Source organism: Orycteropus afer, unplaced genomic scaffold (genome assembly GCF_000298275.1).
Source record: "Orycteropus afer afer isolate SDZICR_OR568_19922 unplaced genomic scaffold, OryAfe1.0 scaffold00104, whole genome shotgun sequence".
In the NCBI taxonomy this organism is placed as follows: domain Eukaryota; kingdom Metazoa; phylum Chordata; class Mammalia; order Tubulidentata; family Orycteropodidae; genus Orycteropus; species Orycteropus afer.
Window position 1 is genome coordinate 6972848 of NW_006921691.1, and position 25315 is coordinate 6998162.

General features: G+C 36.9%; 1 protein-coding gene across 1 annotated transcript in view; it reads right to left on the minus strand.

Annotated features, from left to right (window-relative positions):
* The window catches only part of GFM2 (GTP dependent ribosome recycling factor mitochondrial 2), a 49488-nt gene extending 24540 nt beyond the window's left edge, over positions 1 to 24948 (minus strand). Inside the window, exons 1-14 of the mRNA XM_007943345.2 lie at positions 24877 to 24948; positions 18578 to 18662; positions 16106 to 16163; positions 15570 to 15667; positions 13311 to 13436; positions 13125 to 13213; positions 8359 to 8447; positions 7581 to 7641; positions 7159 to 7338; positions 4493 to 4573; positions 3850 to 3998; positions 2306 to 2446; positions 2125 to 2224; positions 122 to 311 (exon numbers count right to left, since the gene is read on the minus strand). Coding sequence (XP_007941536.1) covers positions 122 to 311; positions 2125 to 2224; positions 2306 to 2446; positions 3850 to 3998; positions 4493 to 4573; positions 7159 to 7338; positions 7581 to 7641; positions 8359 to 8447; positions 13125 to 13213; positions 13311 to 13436; positions 15570 to 15667; positions 16106 to 16163; positions 18578 to 18662; positions 24877 to 24939 — 1510 coding nt within the window. The 5' untranslated portion in view covers positions 24940 to 24948. The remainder of the gene's footprint in view (positions 1 to 121; positions 312 to 2124; positions 2225 to 2305; positions 2447 to 3849; positions 3999 to 4492; positions 4574 to 7158; positions 7339 to 7580; positions 7642 to 8358; positions 8448 to 13124; positions 13214 to 13310; positions 13437 to 15569; positions 15668 to 16105; positions 16164 to 18577; positions 18663 to 24876) is intronic.
* Positions 24949 to 25315: the final 367 nt, after the last annotated feature.

Consider the following 25315-nt stretch of genomic DNA (forward strand, 5'->3'; position numbering starts at 1 on the left):
GTGGGGCTGGCGCGGGATCGGGCAGTGTTTCGTTCTGCTGTGCATGGGGTCGCTATGAGTCAGAAACGACTCGACGGCACTTAACAACAACAATTAACTGACACACCAATACTATTTGTACCTGGCTGCTTAGCCACCGAAGGGGGTTCTATGGTGCAGAAGAAAACAGGTTCTGGAATCTCTACGCCAGCCAGTACAAGTCTCTGTGCCTCATGACTGTGTCTGTGCTTCTTTTCTCCCTCCCTTTCGGCTCGACAAGCTGCAGCTAAAGCGGAGGACTTGGACGAGACAATGGTGTCCCCAGTGGCAGTCTGAAAGCAAACAAGATGGCTCGAGCAAAACAAGTTGTAAGCATTTAGCTCCCATCAAGAAGCACAGACTAAAGGAATTTTTATGTGGTGTTCTCACCAGAACTTATGAGAGACAAATCCACAAAGTTCATTATAACTTTTCATAGGTAAAGATAATTTAACTTCTAAAGTATCAATTCTATCCAAAATAATGTGTGATAGATTCTAAAGAATAAATCACAATGCACACATACACACACATACACAAAGCTTCCAAAATTTATTTAGTAAAACAAATATCCCTCCTTAAATTTTCAATCATGTTAAATTAGCTAGAATCTATTATACATTTCTACCATCAAGAATTTGCTTACTATTATTTTACAGAAAATCCTCTGTTAACTAAAATATGCAGTTAACCAAATACCCTTGACTATGCAAAATTGGTAGCTTCCTTGTAGACATCAAGGAGCTCTGATGGCTTAGTGGGTAAGGCATTTGGGCGCTGACCAGAAGGTCAGTGTTTCAAATCCATCAGCTGCTCCATGGGAGGGAGATGAGGCAATCTATTTCCGTAAAGGTTTATAGCCTTGGAAACCCAATGGAGGCTGCTATGAGTCAGAATTGCCTCAATGGCAGTGAGTTTGTAAACATCATTTATTTTCTAAAACTAGAGTTTCACTTTTAAACCTTTATATTAAACTTCTGTGCCCATTTCCTTCTCTGCAAAGAGAGTCTTAGAGAAGCAATAGTCTGAACATATCTGTGCAGCACTTTCAAATGCATATAAGGAGCCTAGCCTTTGAGAGGACAAAGAGGACACTTCGGTGCCAGAGTCCCAATATCCTGGCTGTGGGAATTTTACTCTAAAGGATGTTGAAGCTTGCAATTAGTCATGACAAGCTAAAAATGTTAAAAGTAACAATGTTTATTTAAATGCCACATACACTAACATTTAATGAGAAAGCTGTATCTGACTTAATCCATTTATAAGTAAAATATAATTAGATTTCAACAACTTGAAAGGCAGGAATCTTAGGGGGCAATGAGTTTATGTTAATGAGGGAAAAATAACTCAGAAAAGAATAGTAAGAATGGCTGCACAATTCAAACGATGTAACCAATGTCATGAAACTGCACATGTAGAAATGGGTGAACTGGGGCATGTTTTGCCATGTATATTCTCAACAAAAATAAATAAAATTTAAAGAAAACCCATAAAGCATCAAATATTTCCATCCAAATGTCTTTCTACAAATGTCTACAGAGTGTCTACTGTGTGCAATGTACTCATCTAGGGGCTGAGGATACGGCAGTGATTAAAACAGACAAAAATCCTTGCCCTCAAAAAGCGTTCACTGGTAAATTATCTTTAGTATTATCTGATCAGTTATAAGGTTAGATTATGTTGTCTGTAATGATCAAAACAGGGAGAAAACCAAAATGGAGTAATATTTTATATTAACTTAAAATACTTATATTGTTTTTCTTCCTTGCTGTTGAGTCAGCTTCAACTGGCGGTGACCTAACGTGAAATAGAATGAAAGAAACACTGCCCACTCCTGCACCATCTTCATGAAAACATGTATGTGTGTCTATGAACAGTGTATTATTTTACTTGGATTTGAACTTTATATGAATACAATCCATACTGCTTATATTCTTCTCTTCTCTTTCCTTACATTATACTTACGAGACTCAACCATGTCAACAAATATACCGATATTTACTATGGGCATATGGATTGCTTATGAGCTTCTGCTATTAGAAAATACCTACTTTTCAATTAAGCATTTAAACTGTTATTTCATAGAGAAACCACTTGGTCACTTACATGTTTAAGCCCAACAGTCAAAGCAATGTTACCAGCAGTCAGTGAAGAAATTTCTATATGTTGGTCAGCAAATGGCAAAAGCAGACGACTTAGTCTCTCCCTGTAAAGCCAAGACTTTATTAGTAAAAGTATTTTTAAAGAAATAACACATTTTTTAAAAATAACCTAAGCTTCTACTTACGTGCAGTTTCCATTGATATTATGGATAGCTAACTGGGGCTTTATTGTGCCTGAGTAAATGCGCATAAAAACCAGTGGTCCTCGCTGCTTGTCATGAAGAACTTTAAATGCCAGTGCACATAAGTCATCCTTATACCACTGCCTATAAAAATAAAGGAAACATTCCAGAAAGGCCTTTAAAATATAACTAACTGCTATACATGACGAGATGAGAAACTTCACTCTGACATCCTACACAGATCCCTCATCTCTTCTAGAGTCATCCAGCCCATTAAATACCGTCATTATTATGTACCACTCTTCCTCTTGTGAACTAAATCTTTAATGCAGATCTCATCATTAGTTCTCAAAACTAAAAATAACAGATTCTCTTCGAAATATGATCTCTAATTGTAAACAATTCCATTGTCAAGAGCCCCCGTCTCAAAATATATACCCGGAACATCACATCATTTCTTAAGAAACGTGCACAGGCTAAACAAATAGGTATTTTCCAATGATTGCTATCACTATATTCAGTTGCATAAACATATAAATCTAAACTATAAACTTGTTTATATAACCAGCATTCTTACACAGTGATGTGCTTAAACTGGAGTGCTATGATAGGTTACTGAATGTCTGAATCCTCCCGAAATTGCCAAGTTTTGTGTATAGATGCATCTTCCTGAGCAGAAGTTCCATTTTTCATTAGCTTCTCGAAGAGTCCATGACTCAAAGTAGATTAGACACTTCTATTATAGAACTTCTCCAACCTCGCTCCTATTCCCTCCCATTTTTAATTTTATGGAACAAAAATTTACATAAAACTTATTATAATGCAGTTACTGTTTCATGTACTTTCTAAGTATTATCTTGTTTAATCCTTATAAACAACCCTATAACACAGATCCTATTGTTCTCTGCATTTTACAGGTGAGAGGGTAAGTAACTTGCCCAAAGCCACATAGCTGGTAAGTGGAAGAGGAGGGATTTAAACAAAGGATGCACAAAGTCCATACTCATAACTACTTCATTATGCTGCCTCTTCAATTTAGAGATATGAAACAGTTATTAATGCTCTACCTAACAGAGAATTGAAGTCTACTTTTCTCTGCCAAGCTGCACAACACTCACTCAGATTATAGAGGATTTATGTACAAAATCCTTGGTGACAACAGGAGTAAAACAATGACCTTTCTTTACAGCTACAAGATAGTCTGAGCTAATGAAAGATCTTGAAATCTAGATTATAAATCTATCTACAGAACATTTATCAACTATCTGTGTACTAGCAGCTAGCTTCCTTCCTTTTTTAACTAAAATGGTAGAGTCAACACTTTTTCAGTGAAAAACCATACATTCTTAGCTTCATCTGTAAACATGGCAAACAAGAGAAGATGTAACATGTACCTTTTAAGTAAAAACTGTCAAAGCTCTGTATTATGTTATTTATAATAGTATGCTTCAGCACTTTAATGATTACTCTTCAGCAAACAAGATCTATTTGCCTACTCGCTTTTTCCCAAGCCTATAGAATTTGAATCTGTGGGCTTGCATACTTACAGAAATTCATAGCTGCGTTCTTCAGGTGAAGGCAAGTACATAGTAATAGCATCTAACAAGGGCTGTATACCTTTGTTTTTCAGAGCACTTCCACAAAGTACAGGCACTGCTGTCTGAGCCACTGTTACTCTGTGTATGGCAGTCTGTAGCTATAAAGCAGAGATAAAACCATTTTGTGGTCTCTGCCAAAATCTCTCAGAATTAGAGGTCTTCCCTAACCACCCAGCCAAAATAGCACTTCTGAAACACACGGCCATCACTCTTTAGCACCTGGCTGTGGTTGGTGCCGTTGAACTGATTTTCAACTCACAGTGGCCCCATGTGATAGCACAGAGCTGCCCCATGGAGTTTCTGAGGCTGTCATGTGTACAGAAGCAGATCACTAGGTCTTCCTCCTGTGGAGCTGCTAGGTGGGTTCAAACTGCCAACCTTTTGGTTAGCAGCAGTGTGCTTAACTCTTTGCACCACCAGGGCTCCTTCTTTATTACCTTCGACACCTTTATTTTTCTTTGTAACACTAATCACTACCTGATAGTCTAATAGAGGAACTGGTCAGAAGTAAAAAAAAGATACAAATCTGAGTTATAATTTATTCAAAGTAGATGCAATTTCTTGGTCAAAGTAACTGAAAAATAAAATTTACCTTTTCAGCTGGTAACAAATCAAAATTTTCACTAAACTCTCCTAAAACCAAATCAGCAAATTCATCATCCAAATCTGCAACCTGTAAAGAAAAGCTTAATTGTATAACTTGCATTTATTCTCACAATTGTTAACTTAAGTCTAAATATCATAAATCTACATTATCCAAATATGTCAAGACAGCTACATGATCTACCTTATCCATGACAAACAACTCCTCATGACTTCTACAGACATAAAGAAAAGGGTTTTACTTTTAAAAGAAAATTGAAAATATGCTATTATTAATTAGTTACTTGAATTCACAGCAAGTCAGAGCTCGATGCTGCATCTCAATAAAGTGGTAAGTTTAGCACTCAATGTGTGCAAAAAAAAAAAAAGCACAATCTATAGCCAATAATATATACCATGAATTCTTGTCTTTTAGGTAAATTTTAGTTCACTAAAAAGGTTCATCTGGTATCCTTTTAATATTCTGTTAGCTCTTCTAAGACAGTCAACCTCAAAAAAATCAATTCTTACTGTAATCCTGCTCTGAAAGAAGAAATTTAAGTGGCAGGAAAGGCTAATGCCTTTCCGTAATAAAAATGTGTTTATCTAGTTCATTTCATAATCAATTGCCTATATAAAATAGGAAGGGAATTCAGCTGACAATATTAGTCAGCTCAAAACTTTTTAACAGTGAAGGGAACAAAATCCTCAAACTTGATGAGAGAAAAACTTTTTAACAGCTCTAACCATTGCAAAAAAGGCCCTAATCATTCTCCTCAGAGGCAGTGGATACGATGGCTAAGAACAGAGCTTCTAGAGCTAGACTTCCTGGCAAAGGCTCCACCTTGTACTTCACCTCTCTCTGCCTCGGTTCCTTATGGAGATAATATTAGTACCTGCCTCATGGGGTTGTTGTGAGGATTACCTAGATATCACAAATAATGCTTTCAGAACATGTCATAAGTGTACAATAAGTCACACGTGTGCCCAGTTATTATTAATAGATGTCAGTTCCACTTTTTTCTTTTATGGTTAGAGAAGCAGTATAGCAAAATGGGAAAGAGCTGGGTTCAGATTCCAGCTCTGTAACTTATTAACTATATGATCACAGGCAAACTTATGTAAGTATTCTAAGCCTGTTTCTTCACTTGTCACATGGGGATAATATATGGTTGTGGTGAGGATTAAATAAAATATGTATTAGCACAACTGGTTGTCAATAACTATTATTCAATAATAAAAGTAACATCACTATGTTGAAGCTAAAACTTATGGTTACTATACATTACAGTAAAAATAATTACAGCAATAATAATTATCTAAAAAAGATGAATAAAAAAAATTAGTGGTAAGAGAATGTACGTAGACTAGTTTAATTTTAGATATAGAAAGTCAAAGACCTCAGACTTCAATATTTTTCTCTACTGTTAAGAATCAGGGCATTTATTTAAGGAATGTTTTATTTATTGTCCTATATACTAACAATATAATACCAAAATCCATTGTCAATGAGTTGATTCTGATTCTTTGTGATCCTATGGGACAGAGTAGAACTGCCCTATAGTGTTTCCTAGGCCGTAAATCTTTATGGGAGTAGATTGCTAGGTCTTTTCTCCCATGAAGCTGCTGGTTACCAGTAAAGTTACCAGTCAAGTGTTTAACAACTATACCACCAGGGTTCTTCAACAGTAAAAACATTATAAATACTAAATACTCTTACTATTTCCTATTAAAATTAGGAGGATGAGGTCCAGAGCAATATACTAACTATAAAAGTGAGTTTTAACATTTTCTAAACAATCTGACATCTGGTAAAGTAAAAGATAAGACATATCCTTTGACCCCAAAATTCCACCCTTAGGCTTATCTTAAAATTCCTATATGGGAGATACATTCAAAGATATTTGCAGCAACACTGTTTATAACAGGGGGGAAAAAACCCCACAAAAAACAGGAAACCACCTCAGAGTCCACCCACAGGAGAACAGGTAATAAGCTGTGGCATAATCCTATGTTGAAACACTATACAAGACTGAAAATAAATGAACCACAGCTACACATATGAACATGGATGACTCTCCAACATAATTCTGAAGAATGCAATAAAATATAAACAGTATCACTCCATTTATGTAAAGTTAAAAAACATGCAAAACTGAATTCTTTACAAATATATACATTTGTAGTAAATTATAAAGAAAACCAATGAGACAAACAGTAAAATCAGATCGCAGTTAAGGTGGGGTGTAGATGACTAATGGAAGGAAAGACAGAAAGACAGAGAGAGAGGAGGGTATTGCTACTATTCTGTTTTTTAATCTCAGTGGTGCATACATTGTTGTTCATTGTATTATTCATTATACTTTACACATTTCTTATACATAATTTTATGTAATATTTCACAATAATTAAAATGTATCTTTAAAGTTTCTAAAAACTTTTAAAGGAACTGCAGCTCAGCTGCTAACCCAAAGGTTGGTGGCTCGAAGTCACCCAGTGCCTCCATGGGATAAAGCCTTGGCGATCAGCTCCCATGAAGATTAGAGCCTGAAAAACCCTCTGGGGCAGCTGTACTCTATCACATGGGGTCACTCTGAGTCGAGAGTCAACTCAACAGCACCCAACAACAACAAGAAATCCTTTTAAACAATTTCAAACTCAAAGTATTTACTTTACTTGTTCAATTAAGGCATTCCTTGCTTCAGTTGTCTTCTTCAGCAACTCAGGATCACTCATTGCCAAGAGGGGTTTTCTTTCAAAGTCTTTTCCATCATCTGAGTTGGGATTCCAAAGTAGTTTTTCTTTACTTACTACATCCACCAATCCTTTGAAAGTTTTAGCTTCACCAATTGGTAACTGCAAGTCAGAGTAAGACTGGTATTATTAAATGATCACTCAGTGAGAACTGCATATTGATAAACTTATCTAATTATACTACTTTCCCTAAAAATGCTCATTATCATTAGCAAAATAATCTATAGCTAATTTTATTTATATCCCATGTTCTTCCAAAAATGGTTTGAGATAGTTTCAGGAATTTATGTCACAATAAAATAAATGGATAAGAAAGGGTTGTTGCTATTTATCAATCAATTTACCTGTAAAAGCAAAGGCTTTGCCTTCAATTTCTCTCTGATGCTTTCAACTGAATAGGTAAAACTGTAGAAAGAAAAATAATTATGTTTAAAAACGTTAAGAGCCTTAAAACAGGCTTAATAATGTTCTCTGATATTCCATAGAACAGTATCTTGAATAAATTTTTAATATCAATTTCAGATAACACTGCTTGAGTATTAACCATAATCCTGCCACACAGGTTGTCAGGGTATTATTATTATTTTGCATTTCATAAAACTAAAGGTAGAGGTTAAGCTTAAATGAATTGATCAAGGTCACATAAATAATAAATTATAGACAGGATTCAAGTGCAAGACTTGTTATTAAGAGTCTAGGATTCTTTCTTCTACAACTAGATTTGCTACCACATAAGGCTATCAGCTTTCTTCCAAAAGCCAGCCTGAATGATTACATTTTCCATACTTTTATCTGAAAACTCAGTTGCCATCAAGTCGATTCCTAGGTGACCCTATGTATGTCAGAGTAGAACTGTACTCAGTAGGGTTTCTATGGCTGATTTTTCAGAAGCACACCACCAGGCCCCTCTTCCAAGTACGTCTGGGTGGACTTAAACCTCCAAACTTTCAGTTAGAAGCTGAACGTGTTAAGTGTGTGTAACACCCAGGTACTCCGTTTTTATCACAGGCATTCTGTGCTAATGCTTGGGTTGACTACCTATGGCACACATACTGTTTCTAAATTTAAATGAGAGTCCATTAGAAGGTCAAATTGTACTCCCATTTAATAAACTTTAAATACCTTGCTCCAGTTTTGTCCATCTTGTTTAAAAAGCAGATTCGAGGGATATTGTGTTTATCAGCTTGCCTCCATACTGTGAGAGTTTGTGCCTAAAGTAAAGAGGAAAAAAAAAAAATCCATATCTCTCTATATAATATATAAATATATATACATCGAACAAAAATAACTGTTACTAGACATGAAATAAATAGATCCAAGAATCTATTGCAACAAGGAGTTTGGTCCTTGTTAACTCCAACACAGAATTAGTGCCACTGTCTTAAGGCTTCTAGGTTTACTCTTTTGCTACCAGGTTAACACAGCTATGAATGTGATGAAAGATGATGAAGGGTACGTTTCAAATTGTTTGAGAATAACAGCTGAGGTGAACTATGTTGCCACACAAAAAGCAGTACCCCCTGGGAGGTACTGAGGATCATGGAATGAGCACTCAATCAAGAATTAGAAGAACTACTTTTTATTTGGCTTGACCTTTGTTACTACGTATCACAAAATACTGAATACATTCAATGTCAGTTTTCCGATCTGTGAAAGACTTCTGCCTTAATCCATAGAGTTAGTTGTTGGGCACTAATAGGAACATATAAAAGTATACTATAAAAATATTATGATAAAAAGTACATACTTTCATTGTGAATGATTAAATGTGTATGTAAACTAAAGACTTAAAGGGTAAGGAAGCAGACAATACCTGCACTTACAAGTGTCAGTCTCACATGCTTTCATTCTACTTCTTTTAATTTCACTTTTGCACACATTAAAATATATAGTTTGAGTCTTATAATATCTGTGTGTAGTAGAGTCCAACAGCCCTGAAGCAAAGCATAAAAAGCCCAGGTACTGACTAGTTACAATAGAGGTTAGCATGTTACTTGTTTACTTTCATTTTGGAGGAAAGGATCTTAAAACTCATAAGCACTAGAATACACAGACCTTAAGTATATAGCTCAAGGAGTTTTAATAAATGTATTCACTTGTGGAACTACTACTCCATCAAGATATATGACTCCAGAAGTGTTGCTTGTGCCCAATTTCCCATAAGCAACCTATTTCGATTTCTATCATCATAATTCATTCAGTCTACTCCTGAATTTCATATAAATAGCATGGCTTCTTTGGCTTGGTGTTTTTTACATTGATTCTTATTGTCAGGTATAAAGGTTCATTCTTTTTTATAAGTGTGTTCTTTTGTGTAAATGTACTAGTTTTTTTGTGCAGCCACTGTTGCTAGACAACCTACAACTTGGGTTGTTTCTTATCTATCCTGGCAGAAGTACAGCCAGAATGCTCCTTAGAAGTGAGAATGGCTAGACTTTGCCTCACCTACTTTGGTCATGTTGTCAGAAGGAACCATTCTCTGGAGAAGGATATCGTGCTTGGTAAAATGGAGGGTCAACGAAGAAGGGGAAAGCCCTCAACGAGATAGACTGACACAGTGGCTACAACAGTGGTCTCAGGTATGGCAAGGATTGTGAGGCTGGCACAGGACCGGGCAGTGTTTTGTTCTGCTGTACACAGGGTCACTATGAGGTGGAGACAACTTGACGGCACCTAACAACAACAACAACAACATGAATTTAGCTGCTATAAACATTCTCTACAAGCTTTTGAGAGGAAATTTTTTCATTCTTCTTAGATAAAGGTATAGAAGTAGAACTGCTGGCCTATAGGTAAGCATTACCTATATTTAACTTTATAAACAACTGCCCAATAAAATTCCAAAGTGCAAGTTACTTTACACTTCCAGCAACAATGTGTAAGAGTTCTAATGGGCTTAATGCCCATTACAAAATATCTCCATACTCTAAGTGCAGGGTTTCTTTCCTGTACCACAACCTATTGCATGTGCAGCTGTCAATAGGCTGTTTTCCCCCTGTAGGAAATGGGGCTTGGGAACTCGCACAAAAAAAATCTTGATGACTTGCGGTAAGATGGTGAAATAGGCAGACAAGCTACACAGACAGTCTTCAACAATGAAAGGAGTAACCAATTGACACAGATACAGAAGATAATCCTGAAACCCTGAGCTCTGAGAGGAAGGATACAGAAGAGGATTAATCACCAACCAGTAGAAGAACATGAGTGAAAACAGTGAGTAAGGAGACAAAAGGAGCAGCGGACTGTCAGCTATGCTGAAGGCACCAACAGCCTGAATATCTCTAAGTAGTGTCAAGCCCTGAGAATTAACCTAAAAATCAGCCCTGCTCACCAAGTGCTGCATGGACAACTGCACTGGTGGCTGATGACTAAACAGGGAAACAGCAAAGACAACGACAAACTGAGCTGTGGACTTTCGGCTGTCTGGAGGGTGCAGGCATTTTGAATGTTTACAAGCAACAGCCATTTTGGATACTTAAAGTGACAGGATTCTCCTTCAGATTTCAGGGACCTAAGAATAGGCTGGGTGCTCTGGTGGCATTGTGCCTAAGGCATTTGACTGCTAACCAGGAGGCTGGTGGTTCAAACCCACCAGCTACTCCTTGGAAGATTGGGCAATCTACTTCTGTAGTGATACTGCCTTGGAAACCCAAGGAGGGGTTCACTATTAGTTGAATCAACTTGATGGCATGAGTTTGGTTTTTATAGTTTTGAAAGAAAACCAAAAACAAACTAACTGCCGTCGAGTCAGTTCTGACTCACAGAGACCCTTCCTTGGGTTTCCAAGGTGGTATCTCTATGGAAGTAGATTGCCCAATCTTCCTTCCGAGGCACGGCTGGTGGGTTTGAATGACCAGCCAGCTGGTTAGCAGTCAAATGCCTTAGGCACTACACCACCAGAGCTACTTGAAAATGACTGGGTAATAGAAGAAATAAAAAATGAACTTCAAAAATTCCTTGAATCAAACGAGAATGAAAACACAATATTCCCCACTTAATGGATTTGGGGCCTTTGTCAAAGATCAGCTGACTATAGGTTGATGGATCTATACCTGGGTTCTCAATTCTATTCCATTGGTCTATGTATCTGTCATTGAACCAATACCAGGCAGTTTTGACTACTGTGGCTGTATAGTAGGTTTTGAGATCCGGCAATGTGAGACCTCCTACTTTGTTTTTCTTCTTCAGTAGTGCTTTGCTTATCCGAGGTCTCTTTCCTTTCCATATAAACTTAGTGATCATTTTTTCCATATCCCTAAAGAATGTTGATGGGATCTGGATTGGGATTGCATTGAATGTATAGATTGCTTTGGGTAGAACTGACATTTTCACAATGTTCAGTCTTCCTATCCATGAGCATGGGATGTTTTTCCATTTATTTAGGTCTTTTATGGTTTCTTGAAGTAGCTTTTTATAGTTTTCTTTGTAGAGGTCTTTTGTGTCTCTGGTAAGATTTATTCCCAAGTATTTTATTTTTTTGGTAGCTATTGAGAACGGTATTGATTTTCTTATTTCTTTTTCAGCAATCTCTTTGCTGGTGTAGAGGAATCCAACTGATTTTTGGATGTTGATCTTATATCCTGCGACTTTGCTAAATCCCTCAATTAGTTCCAGTAGTTTTTTGATTGAATCTCTTGGGTTTTCTAGGTATAGGATCATATCATCAGCAAATAGGGATAGTTTGACTTCTTCCTTACCAATATGGATGCCTTTGATTTCCCTTTCTTGCCTTATGACCCTGGCTAGGACTTCCAGTACAATGTTGAATAGAAGTGGTGATAGCGGGCATCCTTGTCTAGTTCCTGTTCTCAAGAGGAATGGTTTCAGTCTCTCTCCATTGAGGGTAATATTGGCTGTTGGTTTTGCATAAATGCCTTTTATTATGTTGAGGAATGTCCCTTCTATTCCTATTTTGCTGAGAGTTTTGATCAGAAATGGGTGTTGGATTTTATCAAATGCCTTTTCTGCATCAATTGATATGATCATGTGGTTCTTCTCCTTTGTTTTATTTATGTGGTGGATTACATTGATTGTTTTTCTAATGTTGAACCATCCTTGCATACCTGGTATCCATCTCTAACTCAGGAGTCTCCTATCTTCCGCCAGAATCCATTAAATTATGGGAAGCAAATTTGCTACTTGAAAGTAGAACAGAATCTCAGACCCTTCACAGTTCTTGACATTAACATACTTTCAACAGAAAAGTAAACTTTTCTTTTCTTTTCCATACAGACCACATCTCAGTATTGTTAGGTGGCATCAGGTTGCTTCTGACTAATAGTGACCCTATGTACAGCAGAATGAAACACTACCCGGTCCCGTCCCAGTTCCATGATCCTTGCTATACTTGAGCCCATTGCTGCTGCCAATGTGTCAATCCATCTTGTTGAGGGCCTTCCCCTTATTCATCAACCGTCCACCTTACCAAGTATGACATCCTTCTCCAGGGAATGGTCCCTTCTGACAACATGACCAAAGTAGGTGAGACAAAGTCTGGCCATTCTTGCCTTCAAGGAGCATTCTGGCTGCCCTTCCCAGGATAGATTTGTTAGATCTTTTAGCAGTCCATGGTACTCTCAGCATTCTTCGCCAGCACTACAATTCAAAAGCATCAATTTTTCTTCTGTCTTCCTTATTCATTGCCCAGCTCTCACATGCGTATGAGGCAACTGAAAATACCATGGTTTGTGTCAGGTGCACCTTAGTCCTCAAGGAGATATCTTTGCTCTTCAGCACTTGAAAGAGGTATTAAACTCCAAATTATTTACCATAATGAGGTTTACACAAATTTATAAAATAAATGGTGGTAGTTAATTATATCTATTATCATTATTTTTAAATCATGCTGTTACAGCTTCAGCTCACTTTGTCAATTTATTTTTGTTTACCTCTACACCAGCAGAGGCATCAAATACAGCAACTGCACCATCCAGTACTCTTAGGCAGCGCTCAACCTCCAAAGTGAAGTCCACATGACCTAAGAGAAAGATGAAAAATACAGCACTTAAAATCTTACAAAAATAAGGAACTCCTGAATAGTGCAACATCTACGCAATACTAGAATGGCACCATACCTGGTGTATCAATTAGATTGACTCTATGTCCCTTCCAATCAAATGTAACAGCAGCTGATTGAATAGTAATGCCTCTTTCTCGCTCTTGAGCCATGAAGTCTGTCACTGTGTCTCCATCATCAACATCTACCCCAGAAAAAGATGACATATTTTACTCTCAGTAGCGAATGCATTTTATTGGTACTCAATATCTGCCTGACAAAGAATTTAATTTGCTAAAAGAAGTCTTTCATAAAATATTTTAATAGTTACAGCTCTTAATCCTCCTCTAAATAAATCTTCATTCTAGAAAATGCTTTTTCAGCAAAATTAGCAATTTTGCCTTCTCAGTAATTTTTCTTTAACAACTAAGATTAAAAATTTTAAATATTTTAATTTATTGAACCATGTAGGACTTCTCTTTCATTTTCTTCCCACTGTGACATTCATTATCCCTTCTTTATCTGACTTTCCTCACTCCAGAACCCTTGACAGCAGGCAGAGCAGTGCAATCAAAGAGCACGTAGGCTTTTACGGCAGGACAGACCTATACATAAATCTCAACTCCGCCACTTACTACTCTACAATCTTGAGCAAGTTACTTAACCTATAAAGACCACCTTCCTGGGTTGTTATAAGGATGAAAAATGTATATATGAAGTAGATAATAAATAAATGGTAGTTACGTGGAACTAAATATTAAAAATCTTCAGAAGTTAAATTATCCTTTACAAATCCTTATCTTTACCAAATTTTCCAAAGAAAGGTGACTTATTTATGCAAATACAAATGGAATCTTGGTAAAATTTCTACAGCACTAAGCTTGCATCCACAAACTACCACAATTTGGACAGTTTCTAGTCTTATGGCCTGAACCAGAAGAGGATTTCATAAAATAACTTGAAGGCTGGCTAGGCGACCTCATCTGGACCTTCACTTCAGCAAACACAAACTGGGGAGATGAAGGAAAGATTCTTATCAGGTCTGCAACATAACACAGGAAGCCTAACAAAGCTCCCCATCCATTTTGCTATCTGTCATTATCTCCATTTACATAGCAAGTATGTAGTAAGTCTATATGAAATTCAAGTGCTTATACATTTGGGAACCTATCATCATGAAGATTTTCATCCTGGGTGTGCTTGTCCTCTATAAATATTATATGAAGTCTTAGCCAATTCCAGGAGTCCAGAGCAATGGTTCTCAATTGGAGTACACATGAAAATCAGTGGAGCTTTAGAAAAAATAGAGATACTAATTATCAGGTTTTAATGGATCTGATGACTTCCACCACAGATTTCAAAATATAAATTGTTTTACTAGAGATAAAGAGGGACACTTCATAATGATAAAAGGGTTGGTTCATCATAACAATTACAAATGGGTATGAGTCCAATAACTGAGTTTCAAAAATCACGATGCAAAAATACAGGCATCAAGGCCAACTTAAATTCCAGAATATCATTATTTTGAAATAAAACAAATAACAGCTCCATAGGAGAATGAAATGTGCATGCCTGGTCAAGGACCAGAAGTTCTGGTATATGATAATTAAAAATATATGCAAAACTTAGGTATAAACCACTTCTACTATTAGTTAAAAATTAACAAAATTTTTTCCTCTTTTGTGTGAAAACTCAACCATTAACTTTCCAGTTCTTTTCTCTTAGAAACCTAATAATAGAGTTATACCAACTAACTTGTGATTGGTTAACTACACCCAAATTGAGAAGAACCATAAATAAATGATAAATAACAGATGGAGACACAAAGCTTTGGGCTTCCTTAAGTGTGATATGGCATGTCCTTGTGTGGAACCTAGAAGCTATGCCTACAGAGCTCTAATAAGATATATGTTCCTATGAGGCATGAGTCTTCTAAGCCAGGGTAGCTTCTACACCAACCTGATGTGAATCTGAGCCTAAGTTATCACTGTTGGGGTAGAAAGCAACAAAGAAGACAGTTCCCAGCTACGCAGACCACCATTACAACTCTTTACAAAGAAACACCTAATGCTAGTTGGCTCAGAAGCCATGGTTCCTAATATCAACCTCCTTCTGAGTAGACAAGTGCCAAATGTGGCCTATGATAGTCTGAATATTTAGCTGAGTCTATGAAAACCCATTAGTGGATGCTGCAACTACCTTATCTTTTCGTTGTGGTCCAGACATTAAAGCCACTATGTCATATTCAAGGTCTCTAGTCTGACTTCTTAATTAAAATGTTCTCCAAGGCTGCTTTTACTAACAGGGATTAGGGAGAGGAGGAATCCACTCTAACCTCCCAGTGATCTTGTGTATCCAGAATAGTATAATATTCTTTCTGTCGTGGTAGTTTTGCCTGCATCAATATGAGCCATAATTCCAATATTACGAATTCTGTTGAAAAGGGAGAAAAACATGTATCATGAGGTGGACATTACTAAAATTATAAAACTGAAATACCCGTGCTGTGCAGGTTTCAAAGTTAATTAGTGTTTCTATAATTTGCATACTAGTGTGAAAGCTAGGACAATGGAAAACATTCTAAGAGTATGTTCTACCACATTCTGACAAGAGAGCTACACAGCACAATCTGGGGAGTATATTACATTTATTTCCATGGGAGGTACGCTGGCCGTACACTAAAAATTTTTAGCATTGAATTAAGAAAATAGCTTTAAGATACATACCAACAATTATTTATAATTAGCTAGGGCAGAAAATCACAGAAATTACAATATCCTCTAATTTTAAACAATGAATTATGTACATGAACAAAAAATTTGTAATTTTTCAAGCAGTCTATGGAAGAAAGATATTAACAATAGCACTTACTTAGCTATGGGAGGACTGATGATGGAATGAAGAGATTTGATATCTTTTCCTCTTACACCTGATGGAAACAGGGTTAAAATTGAACTATTAAATTTAAAAACTGTACCTTTAATTTAGAAATAAAAGTACTTAAAATAAGCCAATACTGTAATTCTAAATAGAGGAAAATCCAAGCTAAACAAAACCCTCATTTACTTAAGATTTATTTTCTATCAATCTATAAGGAAAAGGCTATGGATAACAATAAAATAAGCTAAAACGTCTAAGCATCATTTCCTAGACCATATCCTTAGAAAATAAAGATTTATCCCAACCTCTTCCAAATGCTACATCTCTATTTACAGATCTATAGAATTAGAACTGATGTTCATTAACAATAATCTCAAGGCAGTGGTGGATCCTGAATCAAAGAAAAGTAGACAATGCAAGGACAATAAATCTGCATCTTCCCAAGGCTTGAGGAGCTAAAAGTGATCTTCCATCAGCTTTCAATTTTTGTACCATTTGGAACCTACCTCCCTTAAGCAATCCCAGGGTTATAATACCTTCTAAGACATCTTAGGAAGTAACAATGAACAGAAGCTATAATAACCTAATACTTCTAAAAGATGAAGTTGGAATAAGAAAAGTCCATCATGACTAACTTCATGTTTATAATACATGTTACTGAGAAATTATATTAAAGCAACAACGCAGTAACATTCGTAAATTTAATTTGTATTTTCCTGTTATTTAAACTAATTCTCCCAGATTTCCATAATGTTGCTGTCGTTGTTATATGCTGTTGAGTCGGATCCAACTCATAGCAACCCCTCTTTGGGTTCCCGAGGCCGTATCACTATGCAGTAGATTGCCCAACCTTCCTTCCAAGGAGCGGCTGGTGGGTTTGAACCACTAGCCTTCTGGTTAGCAGTCAAGTGCCTCAGACACTACGCTACCAGAACTCCTGATTTCTATAATACAACATGAATTTTATTACGTTTTAAAAACCTCATGGCAGTTTGAGGATTGAGAGATAATCTACACTACTATAGTTAAATGCATATGGGCAAGCCCAGAAAACTAGGCACACATCAATAATGCAGCATATTAAATTCATTTGCAAGTCAATAGCCAATCAGTATTTTTACTTTACATTACAAAAATGGTAATGTCTACCATATGATCCAGCACTTCTATTCCTTTGGGGCAGATCCTATTGTCCTGTAGGGTCCCTGTGTGTTAGAAATGACTCAGTGGCAGTGAGTTTGATTTTTGGTTTAATGTTATATACCTAAAAGACTAGAAAGTAGGAACTCGGATACTTGTATATCAATGTTTATTGCAGCACTATTCACAATAGCCAAAAAGTAGAAACAATCCAAGTATCCATCAACAAATGAATGGATGAACAGAATGTAGTAAATAGATACAATGCATATTACTCAGCCATAGAGAAAAGTTCTGACAGATGCTACAACATGAATGAACCTTGAAAACATCATGCCGACAAAATGAATCAGACACAAAAAGACAAATACTGTCCGATCCCACTTATTTGAAGTATCTAGACTAAGCAAATGCAGAGAGACAATGTTTGGGAGAGGGAGGACTGTGGAGTTATTGCTTAAGGGCTACTGATTTTCTGTTTGGGTGATTAAAAAAAAATTGTGGAAACAGATAGTGGTGACAGTAGCACATCACAGTGAAAGCAATTAATGTCACTGAATTGTATACTTTCAAAAGGTTAAAATGGCAAATTTTTCATTATTTTAATTTCACCACAATAAAATAATAATAATGAGAAGAACAAAAGAATTAAACTAGTTTCACTGAGTTTGTCACATGCTTGCTTATTTCAAACACAGGAGGGACATTCAGAATTATTAGTGAGTGCTTCAGCCTTCCAGGATTTAATAGCCATGTAGGTAACCTCAACTACTCTAGATAAATATTTAACTAAACAACGTACTTTTAAGAAGCTTCAAAAAGGTTCTTGACAGTAAACGCTTTTGTACAAAAACCAGAAAATAAATAACTTACAGCAAGAGCACTCTACAAGTAGTTGTTGTTATGTGTCGTCGAATCGGCCCCGACTCATAGTGAGTCCTCCTTGGGTTTCTGAGGCAGTATCACTACAGAAGTAGGATTGTCCAACCTTCCTTCCAAGGAGTGGTTGATGGGTTTGAACCATCAGCCTTCTGGTTAGCAGTCAAGTGCCTTAGGCACTATGCTACCAGAGCTCCTTTTACAAGTAGACTCAGATGTTAAGCTTCTGAGTCAGTTACTAAAGCCACCAAACCTCCCTTTGCTCGGCTCATTAGCATGTCTGTGCTGGTATTCCCTCCTGACATTAGAACACTCAGCCAAGAAGCAAAAAGGTGCTTTACAAAATACTTCAAGACTTGTGTTTAAGGAAGATGTCTGCAAATAAAAAGAGAAAGGAAGCATGCAAGCAGTTTAGGTACAATGAGAAGAATATAACATTTGCACCTGGCAGGGAACTGTAATTTCTTCCAAGAAGTATATGTGGCTTTAATCTGTTGAAACTTGCTCTTCTTTTACAGCAGCATATATTCTAGTAAGGAAAAAGAAACTTCATATTAATTTATTTTACCATAACTTACAGTAGTTTAACATTGTAATTATGCTTTGTCAGAGGATAAAATACTTTGCATCTCTCTCCTAATTTATTAACTCCAATTCTTTTAAAAAGAAGTTCTGGCAGTGCAGTGGTTAAGGCATTCAGATGCTAACCAAAAGGTCAGTGGTTCAAACCCACTAGCTGCTACATGTGAGAAAGATGAGGTAGTCTGCTTCCGCAAAGATTTACAACCTTGGAAACTCTGTGGGGCAGGTTCTACTGTCCTATAGGGTTGCTATGAGTTGGAAATGACTTGATGGCAATGGGTGTGATTTTTGGTTTAATCTTTTAAAAACTGATAACCCCAAATTATACCACAGGAAAGAATAAGAATAAAATAAATTTTGATTTAATATTTGAGCTAACCTTAAAGCAATGGTTCTTCTATACCAGCAGCATTAGCAAAAGGGGGAACTTGTGTGAACAGCAAATTCTCAGACCCCACCCAGACTACCAATCAGAAATTCTGGTGATGGGTCTCAGCAAAACCGATGTTTTAACAAGCACCCTACCCAACCCCCCTCGAGTCTTATGGCTACATTATGAGAATGAAGGTCTTAATGTTTAGGTAGAGAAGCAGAAAGGTTAAATAAAGAGTGTCACCCCAGATGTCACTCCATAACTGCTAAAGGTCAATGAGGGTCATGAGTTCTAAAATTACTAGCAGCTTTCAGGATTTATAACAGTAGCTACATAGTAGAATCACCTTTGTAAAACTAAGGGAGATGGCATTTTTAAAAGCTACCAGGTGCGCTCAAGGTAGCATTACAAGGGAGAATCAGTGTTAGAGCTCGTCTGCTTAAGTCTAAGTCTACCCATCACCCCATTTGTTTCCCTTATCTTCTAATGTTCTAAAGTAGAGGTTGCATATTCTCCATACCAATTTATCTCTAGATCACTAGATACACCTTTAATGACTGCCAGTATGTTTAGAATTATTACATTAGCATATGTAATAACTTTGGACTACCACAATCTGCCTTTTATGATGTCATGGAATGCATATCTGCATGTTATATCATTTCTACATTGGTTATGAAGTTTCTAACAATGATGTTGTTGGTGTCAGGTGCCATCAAGTCATCTCCAAATTATAGAGACCTAATGTACAGCAGAACAAAACACTGCCCAGTCCCACACAAGCTTCACGATCCCTACTATACTTGAGCTCATCACTGAAGCCACTGTGTCAATCCATCTCATTTAGGACCTTCCCCTTCTTCGTTGACCCTCTACCTTACCAAGCACGACATCCTTCTCCAAGGAATGGTTCCTTCTGACAACATGACCAAAGTAGGTGAGACCAAGTCTGGCCATTCTCACTTCCAAGGAGCATTCTGGCTGCACTTCTTAAAGGATAGATTTGTTAGTCCTTTTAGCAGTCCACGGTACTCTTAGCATTCTTCTCCAACACCACAACTCAAAAGCATCAACTCTTCTTCGGTCTTCCTTATTCCTTGTCCAGCTCTCACCTGCATAAGAGGTGATTGAAAATACCATGGCTTGGGTTAGGCACACCTTAGTCTTCAACAAGACATCTTTGTTCTTCATCACTTGAAAAAGGTCTTTTGTAGCAGATTTGCCCAATGCAGTATGTCTTCTGATGTCTTGACTACTGCTTCCACTGGTGTTGATTGTAGAGCCAAGAAATATGAAATCCTTGACAACTTCAATCTTTTCTCCATCCACCATGAAACTGTTTACTGGACCAGTTGTGAGGATTTTTGTTTTCTTTATATTGCAGTATAATCCATACTGCAGACTGTAGTACTTAATCTTCATTAGTAAGTGCTTCAAGTCATCCTCACTTTCAGCAAGAAAGTTGTGTCATCTGCATATCATAGGTTGTTAACGAGTCTTCCTCCAATCCTGATACCATGTTTTTCTTCATACAATCCAGCTTCTTGGATTATTTGCTCAGCACACAAATTGAGTAAGTATGGTGATAGGATATAACCTTGAAGCACTCCCTTCTTGATTTTGAACCATGTAGTATTCTGTTCGAATGACAGCCTCCTGACCTATGTACAGGTTCCTGTTTAACAATGATAGCCACTATTATCCTAAAAAAATATTTCAAGAGAAGAGATTCAAGGCTATTTAGATGTCCACTACATAACGATCAGGGTACAAAGACCCCAGTTATCTACCTATCACAGAGAGTATAGCCCAAAAGTGTCAATAATAAAAACACTCAAGAAAATTTGTGTACTTCTTGGGCCACTTATGACTGCAAAATGGAATACAGAAAGATATGTTGTTGTGTTGTCATTATGTGCCATCGAGTCGGACCTGACTCATAGCGACTCCACCTTGGGTTTCCGAGGCAGTATCACTACGGAAGTAGATCGCCCAACCTTCCTCCCAAGGAGTGGCTGGTGGGTTTGAACTGTCAGCCTTCTCGTTAGCAGTCAAGTGCCTTAGGCACTACGCTACCAGAGCTCCTATAGAAAGATATAGTGTTGAAAATGCTGCATAGGTGATTTTAAGTATGAAAAGCAAATTTATAAATTAAGACGGCATGCTTCTTCTTGGTTGCAGATTCTCCCTTGCTCCCTGTTAAAAACTGGTGAAGAAAAAGAAATGGCCTACACAATGTTTAAAGCAGTCTTTCCCTTAGCTGTAGATGAACAATGAAGGGCATGATTTTATTTGAGAATTAGTATCTCTAAAGTATACTGAAGATGTGACAGTTTACAAAATAACTTACCATGTTCTGAAGGGGATTCAGGAGTCAGACCAGAGCTTAGAGATTAAGGCAACATCCCTGAAGTATCACACTGCTCAAGAAGCTAGCATCTAAGAGTTCTCCAGAAGAAAACCAAAAGCAGTTTTATTATATCAACCACTGCACAGTGTTATACACTGACATTAAGTTAAAAGGAACTTTATTTTACAGGAGGCTCAACCTGTAGATACGTAGAATATATAATAAGTATAAACTAACATTCCTAGTAAGCAGCTTACAGATATGCATTAAGTGCTGCTATTCTTAGAAGAGATGTAGTCCCGGGGCAGATTAATCAGTAAGCATGGTATGCACTGGCTTGCGCTGAGCAAGGTACATACAGGTTTAATAATGTTTACCTGCTAATCACATGGGTTTCACCACATCATTCCTGTGGTGGGAGACAGATGAAATTATGCTCAGTAGACTGGGGGGAAGGCACAATTGGACCCATGCATACCTTGCTTACTGGTTAATCTAGCCCTATTAGTCCCTCTGCTTCTGAGGATTAATGGCATTTTAGAATTCCATGAAACCAGTATTTATCTTTTTTTTCCTAATTAAAGCAATTTCTTAGTAAATTTCTATTCAAGGTAATTTCTTTTAAATTAGTTTGCCTTAAGGAAACAGGGTAGGGGATTTATTTTATGAAGACTTTTAAGATACCCAAAGGTTATGAATGAACTAAGTTTGCAAAAACTAAGTTTGGACAATCCTATGGTCTACTGTCCCAGGAATGACAATTAGAAGGGGAACAGCATAGCATTCGCTGTCAAAAAGAACATTTCAAGATTTATCCTGAAGTACAATGCTGTCAAAGAAAAGGTAACACATATATGCCTACAAAGGCAGACAAATTCATAAAACAATTATTCAAATTTATGCATCAACTACTAATCCAAAGTGAATTGAAGATTCTTCCATTTCTGCAGTCTAAAATAGATCAAGTATGCAATCAAGATGCATTGGTAATTACTAGTGATTGGAATACAAAAGTTAGAAATAAAGGAGGAAGATCAGTAGCTGGAAAATATGACCTTCACAATAAACACAATGCTGGAGATGGCATAACAGAATTCTGAAAAATCAATGACCTATTCATTGGAAATACCTTTTTACAACAACATAAACAGTGACTATACATGTGGACCTCACCAGATGGAATATATAGTAACCAAATCGACCACATCTGTGGAAAGGGGTGATAGAAAAGCTTTGTTAGAACAAAGCCGGAGACAGATTATGGAACAGATCAATTGCTCATATGCAAACTCAAGTTGAAGCTGAAGAAAACTAAAACAAGTCCACAAGAGCCAAAGTATGAGCTTTAGTACATCCCTGAATTTAGAGACCACCTCAAGAAAAGATTTGAGGCACTGAACACTAATGACCAAAGACCAGAAAGGCTGTGGGATGACATCAAGAACATCATACATGAAGAAAGCAAAAGGTCATTAAAAAGACAGGAAAGAAAAAAAGATCAAAATGGACCAAAAGTCTGAAACTTGCTCTTGAACACAAAGTAGCAAAAGCAAATGGAAGAAATGGTGTTAAAAGAGCTGAACAGAAGATTTCAAAGGGTGGCTTGAGAACACAAAGTGAAAGTATTATGATAAAATGTGCAAAGACCTTTTAGGAAAACCAAAAAGAACTTGTTCAGCATTTCTCAAGCTGCAAGAACTAAAGAAAAAATTTAAGCTTCAACTTCCAATATTGAGATTCTATGGGCAAAATATTGAATAACACAGGACACAGTAAAACAAAACATAAAGAATACACATACTGTACCAAAAATAATTGCTGGATGTTCAACCATTTTAAGAGATAGCATGATCAAGAATTAATAGTATTAAAGAAGTCCAAGCTGCATTGAAGAATTGCCAAAAAACAAGGCTTCAGAAATTGATGGAATATGCACTGTTTCAAAAAACTGTTGCAATGTTCAAAGCGCTCACTCATTTCTATGAAGAAACTTGGAAGACAGCTACATAGCCAAGTAACTGAAAGAGATCCATATTTGTGCCCATTAAAAAGAAAGGAGATCCAACAGAACGTGGACATTATCAAACAATATCATTACAATCACATGCAAGTAAAATTTTGCTAAAGATAACTCAAAAATGGTTGCAGCAGTACATCAACAGGAAACTGCCAGAAATTCAAGGTGGATTCAGAAGAGGATGTGGAATGAGGGATAGTATCATTGCTGATGCCAGATAGATGCTGGCTGAAAGCAGAGAATACCAGAAAGATGTTGACCTGTTTTACTGACTATCAGAGGCAACTGATTATGTGGATCATTAACAAATTATGGACAACATTGCCAAGAATGGGAATTCCACTTAATTGTGCTCATATAGAACCTGTATATAGACCAAGAGGCAGTCGTTCAAAGAGAACAAGAGATACTCATGGTTTAAAATCAGGAAAAGTATGCGTTGGGATTGTATCCTTTCACCATACTTATTCAATCTGTATGCTCAGCAAATAATCCAAGAAACTGGATTATATGAAGAAGAATGCAACATCAGGATTGGAGGAGGACTCATGAACAGGCTGTGATATTCAGATGGCACAACCTTGCTTACTGAAAGTGAAGAGGACTCGAAGCACTTACTGATGAAGACCAGAGACTATAGCCATTAGTATAGATTAAACCTCAAGATAAAGAAAACAAAAATCCTCACAACTGACCAACAAGCAACATCATGATACTGAGAAAAGACTGAAGTTGTCAAGGATGTCACTTTATGTGAATCCACGATCAATGTCCATGGAAGCAGCAGTCAAGAAATCAAACAACGGGACAAATTTGCTGTAAAAGACCTCTCTAAAGTGTTAAAGAGCAAAGATGTCACTTTGAAGATTAAGGTGTGCCTGACCCAAGCCATGGTATTTTCAATCACCTCAAATGCATGTGAAAGCTGGACAATGAATAAGAAAGACCAAAGAATAGTTGATGTCTTTGGATTGTGGTGTTGGCAAAGAATACTGAAAATACCATGGACTGTAAGAATAAACAAATCTGTCCTGGAAGAAGTGCAGCCAGAATGCTCCTTGGAAGCAAGAATGGCCAGACTTCATCTCATGTACTTTAAACATGCTATCAGGAGGGACTAGTCCCTAGAGGAATACATCATGCTTGGTAAAGCAGAGGGTCAGGGAATAAGAGGAAGGCTCTCAATGAGATTGACTGGCACAGTGGCTACAAAATAGGCTCAAACACAGCAAAGATTGTGAGGATGGTTCAGAACCCGGCAGCATTTCGTTCTGTTGTACTAAGTGTTGCTATGGGTTGGAAACAACTCTATGGTACTTAACAAGTTTGGAATCAAAAGCTAATGCAATATAGAGGCTTTTTTGGAATTAAGGTAACTAAGGTTGTCTAAATGCCTTGAATTTATTTTTTAAAAAGCTTACATTAATGTGCAAACTGGGTATTTTCTGATGGTTCACTGAAAGCATCCTCCAGCTGAACAACATCCTGATCCTGAAAACTGCTGTTCTCTGAAAAATAAACATGTAAAATTACAAAACTAAGCTTATGAAATGTATGTCAGTAAAGCATATGTAAGGCAGGCACACATAATACATACTGTAAAAATACACTACTTTTGAAAAATAGGAACAAATTAATCACAAAAGGAGAAATACTGTATGACTTCCCTTACAGAAAAAGAAAAGAGAAGGCAAATGTATAGAGACCGAAGTATTTACTTGGGGCAGGAGGGAAGGTAGAAGGGAAGGAAATAAGAACAAATGATACACTACATAGTCAACCACACACTTTGTATACTATATTTTATACAAATCAAAGTGAATATTGCTTAGCCTTTAAACTTAATTTTTTTTTCTATTC